General features: G+C 29.9%; 1 protein-coding gene across 1 annotated transcript; it reads left to right on the top strand.

Annotated features, from left to right (window-relative positions):
* The first annotated feature begins 3,167 nt into the window (after positions 1–3,167).
* Positions 3,168–5,425, top strand: LOC137832049 (patatin-like protein 7). The gene is made up of 2 exons (XM_068640021.2): positions 3,168–4,205; positions 4,663–5,425. Exons 1-2 carry the CDS (start codon positions 3,273–3,275, stop codon positions 5,038–5,040), a joined length of 1,311 nt encoding a protein of 436 aa, XP_068496122.1. The 5' UTR covers positions 3,168–3,272; the 3' UTR covers positions 5,041–5,425.
* Positions 5,426–9,258: the final 3,833 nt, after the last annotated feature.

Raw genomic sequence — 9,258 nt, 5'->3', positions numbered from 1 at the left:
ATCATCTTTATAATCTTACTTACTCATACACTGGAGAATCTCTTTAAGATGAAGATTCATCCCTTGTTGGAGACCAATTGAAAATATATTTATTAAAAAATCCAGCTTCTCACCATTTGTACAAATTTCCGTTAAATATATATGTGAATATTATTTTAAGAGATGGTAACTCAAAAAAGCTGTTAAAAGTGTTGAAAAATGTTTTTTTGTTTTGAGTGTGATATGTTAACATTATAAATGTTACTACAAGAAAATTATGAAATAAAAATCAATTTTAGAGACAAAAAAATAGTTGTTATGGTGACTAAATTAAAGATTCTTTTAGAAACTAAAAAAAATGTTTTTAAATTAATTTTTATTATTGTTAAATGATTTATAAATTATTATCTAATTAGTTACCAAGATTTTTCTACCAAATTTAAAATATAAATAATTGGTAGTTAAAACTTTGGTAATAGATATCAATTTAAAAACTATTTAACAATAATAGAAACTAATTGAGAAACCACCTCTAAAATGATATATAATTTAGTCACTATAGCAACTAATTATTTTTTGTCTCTAAAATTGGTTTTTATTTTCTTGTAGCGTTTATTCACTTCAAAAAATAATAAAATAATATTTTATAATATTTAATTATTTATTAATTTTAAATATTATTATAATATGATGTCAATATATGTTTTTACAGTGTGATCATAAATCTTTTCCCTTTGTTTTTCTGAAGAATGAAAGACAAAAGAACCGACCTTCCTTTGGTGAGTGTGTGAATGACAATGATAAGAAGAGGAAGAGACTTGAAACAGTCCAAAAAAGGAAAACGATGAGCTATGAAATAGTGATAGTACAACCTTGGTGCCTAGGCTACACTGTCCAAATTATGTCTACGTACACACGTGTTAACACCACCTTCCCATACATCACTCCTTTATTCCTCTATTTAATGGTTTTTCATTTCTTTTTCATTCTAATTTCTTCCCATCACTCTAACAAATTCTATGATGTTATCATAAAATTTTAAATCATTTTCCAGGGAGAAAATATAAAAGCATGCATTCACCTTTTTCATAAATTAAAGCTTCAAATATCTAGTTTATTCTTGTTTCTTTATTAAAATCAGTTTTCATATTTTAATCTTTAAAATATTCAAAACTATATACCAAGATTAAAACACCAATGCTAACTCAAATTTGAAAGTTAAAATAACTAAAGTGAATCTTCTAAAAATTAAAGGAAAAAAAAACAAGTTTTAGCAAAAACATTAAAAACTAAAAATATATTCAACTTATATATGGTTGAAACCTCACATCACCTATACACTTAATTAAATTATAATATATAGATAAGATGTAAATGTCACTTCAGAAATTAATTTTGTGGTATTAAGTTATTTTAACATAATATTATAAAAAAAACATCTTAATAAATTTTGTTATAAATCTTGGTGTATTATTTGTGTAGTAAAATATATCTTATATCATTTAAAAATTAAATTATAATATATAAACCTGGTAGGATGTATATTAGTAAGTTTTAATGTCATATGGAGTTGAAAAACTTTGATGTAAATATCGTTTTTTTCCATCATGTGTACATTCATGAAGATATTTTGTGTCTCAATTAAAATTCTTTGAATAGTTTAGAAAGAGGACTCATTTTTCAAGGTGTAAATGTATTTATATAAGTTTAAGTTGAGATAAAAAAAAATCGTATCCACGTGTATTATTCAGACTCGTCTTGATATTAACAGAATATCAAAATTAACAATTCATGAATACGAGTAATAATCAATTTTCCAAAATTACGTAAATCAGCAAAATAATATCAAAATTAACAATACATGAATACGACTAAGAATCAATTTTCTAAAATCACGTATATCAACAAAATAATATGTCCTTATTTAATATTTTATTTTGAAATTTTAGTAATTATATATTTTTTAATAGTTATTGAGCATTATGTCATTTTAACATTGATTTTTTTTTATAATATTATGTTTCTTTTATATCTTACATTAGATATTTTTTTGTAATGTAAATTATACTTTGCATTTACAAAACAACATAAAATAGCATGTTACTCAGTTGAAAAACAATTTCAAATGTAATAGATTAATTAAAAGAAATAAAAAAAAGTTAAGAAATAAATTGCTAAAAACGTTTTTTTATTGAAAACACACACCAAAGTACTCTTGTTAAAACAAAAGGAAAGTATTGTTAAAACAAAAGGAAAGTATCTTAGCCTTGAATATTATTATACTACGTACCTTGCATAGAAAAAAAATATACTCTTTGTAACATATAATATAATAATCTACTAATAACTCTAAAAGTTATTGTAAGTGATCTTTATGTTGATGGTGTATAAAACTCACTTGATTTTACAATGATTTATCTATTGAAGGGAAATGGATGAGATTTAACGAATAATAAACAGGTGAAAAACAACAATATTTTAAGATAACATTCTCTTGGCACTCCTAAAAAAATAGAAAAAAAAAACTTAGTGTAGCAAAACACTTTTACTTAAATAATGATAAGTGGAATATTATAGTTGTGAAAGAGTAGAATAAGGAGAAGAGAGTTCCGTTTCCGAAACAGCACCATGACATTCCCCGCACTAAGTTTTTAAAATTTACAATCTGAATTGAAAGCGAGCAGAATAAAGCAACAGCACGGAAGAAAAGGGTGCAACAAAAAAAGAGAAAGAAGAAGACTAACCAAACACTGTACCCACCAACAACATTTTAAATTCATACCATAAAGTCCTTCAATTGGAACTTTGTTTGTGGTCTCCCAATTTTACTTTCCTTTCAACGCATCGCTTTTCTCTTCGTTTTTCCAAACTACCATCAGTTTCACCCATCTCAAATACAATTCCCTCCCATTCTTTAACACATTTTTTAATTTTATTAGACACTAAATAAGTTTTATCATTTTTTTTTCTTTTTAATTGGTGGTTTCTTCTATTACTACTATTTTCAAAAGTAGCAAACAGTTCCCTCGCTCACTCTGTCCAATCCTTTAACACGGATTATTAAATTCAGAGAAAAAAAAGAAAACACAAATCGCGTGCCGATTAATCGCCCACCACAGGGATGTGGAATGTTCTTCGATCGTCACATTCACTCACTCTCATTCCTCACTATATATACCCACCTTCCACACCTTTCTTCGGCATCACAATTCTTCAACAACACAAACACAAAACACAAACTCTCTTCAAAACCTCTTTCTCTCTCTAACAAAAACTTCGCTCCAATTGCAGAAATGGCGGCAATGTCCACATCTCCAATGAACCTCAACATGATTGACTCTAACTTCCAAGTCGACAAGCTCACCTACGAAATCTTCTCCATTCTCGAGAACAATTTCCTCTTCGGCTACGGCGACGCCGACACCAATTCCGTTCCAAAAGGAATAGACGCGAAACCAGCGAAACACAGCGCCGGCAAAGTGAGGATCCTTTGCATTGACGGCGCAGGCGCCACCGACGGCATCCTCGCCGCGAAGTCCCTCGCGCACCTCGAGGAATGCCTTCGCCGCAAGTCCGGCGACGCGAACTCGCGTGTTTCTGATTTCTTCGACGCTGCCGCTGGCTCCGGCGTCGGTGGTGTCCTCGTCGCTCTGCTCTTCGCACGCGGGAAGGATGGCCAGCCGCTGTTCACCGCCGAGGAGGCGCTGAGGTTCCTCACTGACAACCGTCGCAGGATCTCCCGCCGGTCGGGGATCCTTCGTCGAGTGCTGCGGCCCGAGTCCAAGGCGGAGAAGCTCTTCCGAAGGACGTTCGGCGAGTGCACGCTGAAGGACACCGTGAAGCCGGTACTGATCCCGTGCTACGACCTCGTCACACGCGCTCCGTTTGTTTTCTCGCGCGCCGACGCGCTGGAAATGGACGGCTACGATTTCAAAATGAGCGACGTTTGCGCTGCCACGTCAGCTGACCCTTCCTTCGCGGGCCCCACCGAGATGCGGTCCATCGACGGCAGGACCAGGATCTTGGCCGTCGGTGGAGGCGTTGCAATGAACAATCCAACAGCTGTTTCCATCACCCACGTTCTCAATAACAAACACGAGTTTCCTTTCTGTAACGGCGTCTCCGACCTCCTCGTACTCTCCCTCGGCAACGGAGAGTCAGACTTTAACGCCGTTAAATCACCGTCTGGTTTCGTAAAGATCGCTGGCGAAGGAGCTTCCGATATGGTAAGAATTACCAAATTTATTAATCTTCCTCTTTTATGTGTATTAAAGTATAATTTGAAGTTTCATTTTATTTTCTCTTAAACGTTTTATTTATATTATAAATTGCAATATGCAATTTAGTTAATGCCATTCTATTCTTGTTCTTTTAATTAAACACTTTAGATTAAAGAGATCATTAGCAGTTTAGAATTATTATGATATTAATTTTTACATGTAGCCCAGTTACTTTTTATCCCTATAAATTAAATGTAACAATAAAGATAACAATACACCATTTGCTAAAATATGCTGTGTTCATATAGAGCTTTAATTAATTTGGTAGTTAGGGAAAGGACAATAAATGTGTTAACTACCTTACAAACACATCCGCCATATTTGATTATATAATAATGAATGGGTTTACTTTAATTATTGGTTTAGATATTTATTCTAATGGGAATGAAATAAAATAATGCAGGTTGATCAAGCCGTATCAATGGCATTTGGTGATTGTCGGATGAACAATTATGTGCGCATTCAGTCAAACGGTGTTATGGCGAAGGCGAACAAGGGTGCGCAGGTGAAGTCCTGCAAAACGGAGTCGGATTTGTTGGCAGTTTCGGAGGAGATGTTGAGGCAGAAGAACGTTGAAGCCGTTTTGTTCAAGGGGAAGAAGGTGGCGAATAGTTCCAACCTGGAGAAGTTAGAGTTGTTTGGGGGAGAGATAATTAAGGAAGGAGAAAGAAGAAAAACCAGTATTCTACCAACGGTGGTGTTGAAGAACAACAATGCCTCACCCTCCCCCAGCAGAACCTCCTCTGCCACAACCTTGTCCACTTTGTCTTCCAATTGTTAGATTAGAGAGAAGAACATCCAAAGTTAGATTTGATTGTTGGGTTGAATTTTTATGCGAGTTTTTAAGTTTGTGGTGTTGGGTTTGCTGCCGCTTCGGACCAATTAAGGCAAATTGAGACTGAGCTGTGCAGAACCGAATCCTTACTACTACTTCTACTACCTACCTACATTATATTTATTTTTTTCTTTACTTTTTCGTATATATTACATGTATTTAATCATAGTGATTTGTGTAAATGGTTATTGTCACGGATGATTTTTGGTCAAGGTTAGATCTGTGCTTGATTTGTAAGAGAGAAATGTACTTTCTGTTCGCTAAGAACATCTCATCTCATACTAATATTATTGTCACTGAATGAATGCAATGGAGAGCACCAATTCAGAAATTTGAATAGTTTGCACCTTTAAATTGTTGCCAAAGGAAACACAGAATCATTATATAGTTACATCCTTTTAAAAGAATTGGAAACTACAGCAGTTTTAAGAATAGGATATTTGGTGGGTTTATTTTATTGTCTTTCTTAGTTTCGCCTGTCAAATTGAGTAAAATTGAAATCAAAGTTGGAAATGAAACTTCACTCTTAATAATAATCATTAAATTTGTTAATTTAGTCCAAACTATTTTAGTTGGAGAGTTGCAGGCATGATTTAGAATGAATACCGTAGCACGATTGAACGTGCGCATGACACAGTATTGACGTTTTTGTGTAGGGCTGCTATCCTAAAGAAGGCTCAGTATTTTGAAAAAAAAAGTGGTCACCACGTAGCACGTTGAAATTGAGTATGCTGTTATACCAAGAAAATAAATGCTTGAAATTTACGAAAAGATTTTTCATGCAGGACCACTACTTGGCACGGAAAACCAGTACAATAAATAACAATAATTCAAATTCAATTTTTATTCAAATTATCTTGGTGCTAAAAAAATCAAAATTTCAAATTTTAAATAAAAATTACAACTTGAATGTAAATTTGGGACTACAATTGATTTCAAACATACATGTAATTACATTCTGTAATTCAAAATGAATTTTGTTAAAATAATTTGCATTTAGCTTAAAAAAAAAAACGTTTTGGCACAGTCTGTGTGCATTAGGGTACAGGGTGGGTCGAAAAGTGAGAGTGGCATTCCCAAAGGAGTTTTTGTGGGTGGTGGTAGAGTGTATTAATGTTGATATTAATGTTGAAGGAGACTTTGCAGGTGTTCTTGAGGTGTATTTGTAGAAACATATCTAACAATGTAGTGATGAATATATTTCTATAAGAGTGTATAAGAGTATATAGGTGACATTTTTGGTAGTTTAACATCGTCATCCTGTTTCTATTTTGATTAAATATTAATTTCAAATTACGTTAAGTAGTTTTAAAGTTAATATGCATGTCTATATAAAATGGTGGTGTATTTGCGTACAAAGATGAGGACTGAAAAAAAGAAAGACAAAGAAAGAAGTGTGGTCGTATAATTGAGATGAAAAGGAAAGAAAACATGTAAAACAAAAGAAAATTACCCAAATACTTTATTTGTACACAACAAAGTAGAAAAGACACCAAATATACATTATTCTTTATTTTCTTTATATATAATCGCTTGAAAATGAAGACAATAATATATAAAATAAATAGAGATGACGAGCAATGTGCTTTTTTTTTCTATGAATGTCCATTAATAAAACTACCGAAATTACTTTATTTAAGTGTGAGAAGTTTAAATATATACATTTTTATGTATAATTAAGATAATTTCATCAATCTAATCTAACTCATTTTAAATCCATGATAAATATATATTAAAAAAAATCTTCATAAATATTAATATTTAAAAAAATTATAATTTGTAGTAGAAAATACATTTTAAGTTTAACTAATTTATAAAATAATGTTTGTATTCATTTAAAAATATGAAATGTTTTTATTTTTACGTCGAATCTTCAATTTTTAATATGATATTAAAATTATTTAAAATTTATTCTAATAAAAATTATTATATTTATAAATCGAAGAATCATAAATATATAATATATAATATTACATAATAATGATAGTACACTAGTGTTAGTAGTAGTGGCAACAATGTGTGCTGCAATGAGGGATAGACAACTAAACAATTCAATCATTTACCTAATTGTAAAGGTGCATGTTGAAAAATGGTGGTGCAGAAAATAAAAGCCTTGATTAGAGTTGTTTTCCCATTCCATGGCCCAAGCCACTGTGTCGGCCCATTTTGAACTTTCTATCTTAAGGCAAATTCTTTTTACACCCAGTCTTTTTGAACCTATACTTCATTCCAGAAATAAAAATCTGGAGTTGTATGGAAAAGTAGATTGTATTGTGTTTTGGAAATAAAAATCTGAAAAAAAAAATCAAATTTGATTCTGAATAAAAAAATTCGCAATATGAATTTTGGAAACATATTTCAATAAAGAAGATCTTGAATGTATTTTTATAGATATCCCCAATTTATTTAAGGATACTTTTGTCTTTTAATACTGAAATTGGGTGCACGGTGCAAAAAGTAATTGGCCTATCTTAATTTGCTTAAATATTGATTAGGAAATTACTTCTTGTGCCCCCATATTTTAACCTGTACCACTATAATTGAGTAAAATTGTCCGGTTTGTTCCTCCCATGCTGCAACCCACCACCGTTACCACGGTTGTTCATCAGAGAAAAGAAGAAAGGAAAAAAAAAAATAAAGTTGTTCCAAAAAGTTTTTTTTAGCACAAAAATATGGTAGAAGAAGTTCTTTTTGCAATACATAAAGATGTGTTCCCGAAAATTCTACAAAACTCATTTTAAAAAATACATTTCATAAGATATGCGTTTTGATTTTTTTTTCTTATAAATTTTATTCAAAAATGGATTTCGTGTATTTTGAAAAAAAGAAAAAAAAACAATATAAACACATGTTCCATTACTTCTCCACATGTATCTTTAGAAGCAAAACAAAATTTTGACATATTTTTTTCTTAAATTAGAACGATATAATTTAGTAAGCACAAGCCTATATTTTTTTGCAATTTATTACAAAGCCCAATGAAAATGAAAGCTCTGTTTTTACAGCTACATGTTAGGTGATAATGTCATTCTAAATAACAATTTGCTCACTGCAAGATAATTTATATATATTAAAAAAATATATAATATAGGCTATTTAAGTATTCTATTTCACAACGTATTTTACATTGATGATTTATCCATTTACGAATTGTTTTGCCCATTTTGAAAAATTCGAAAAAGAATTGCATTACCTAAAGAAAAAAAAATTCAATTTAAAATAAATTATTTATCCCAATTATTCTTGTTCATTATTATTTTTTAAACAGTTACTTATTATCACTCAAATAATAGTAATTATCTTTCTCTAATTATTGATAGCTAATGCTGTGTTTGTTGCTGAGTTTGTTTTGAAGTATGAGGAGAGTGTATATATTTTGTGCTTTGAGAGTGGGAGAAAGGATGAAAAAAGTGAAGATCTTTTTCAGTTTTCTCCTTTCACACAAATAAAAAAAATTGTTGAGATTCATATAAAAATTATTGTATTTTACCTAAATATAAAATATTCTTGTATGTATTTTAATATAATATATAAAATTAAATATTATATAAACTTATTTAATAATTTTAAAAATATTTAATTATATTATTAATAATTAATAATAACATATAATTATAAATAAATAAATAAATTATAATATCAACAAAATATATATATATATATATTTATATAAAATAACAAATAAATATTATTTTCATAAATTTTAATATATTTAATAAATTTATTTTAACTTAACACAAAAATATTTTTTATTATATTTGTATATTTTTTATTAAAAAATACAAATAATTATAGATATTATATATTAAAAAAATTTAAATAATTCAAATAAAAAAAAAAGTCATAATTCATTGTTCAAATATTGAATAATAATAAAAATAAATTTATAAATACACCTCATATACAGAGTAGACTTTAAGCCTAACTCAACCCCATAAAACTGGCTCATAGGATTGAGGTTTGCACCCACTTATATACAACGAAAGACTCTAATCTCTAGTCGATATGGGATCTCCAACAATATATATTCACGTTTTCAAAATATCAGAACTCTTCATAAAATATATAAAAGCAAATGTGAGATACTTGTTGTTGTGGTTGAAGTGTTCAGAAATAATATTTGTAACTAACATCCTAAATATTTAGATGGACCAAAAATGACAG

Source organism: Phaseolus vulgaris, chromosome 6 (assembly GCF_051622355.1).
Source record: "Phaseolus vulgaris cultivar YP4 chromosome 6, ASM5162235v1, whole genome shotgun sequence".
NCBI classification, from domain to species: Eukaryota; Viridiplantae; Streptophyta; class Magnoliopsida; order Fabales; family Fabaceae; genus Phaseolus; species Phaseolus vulgaris.
Note: the sequence above shows the minus strand (reverse complement) of the source record. Positions and strands in the feature narration are given on the sequence as shown.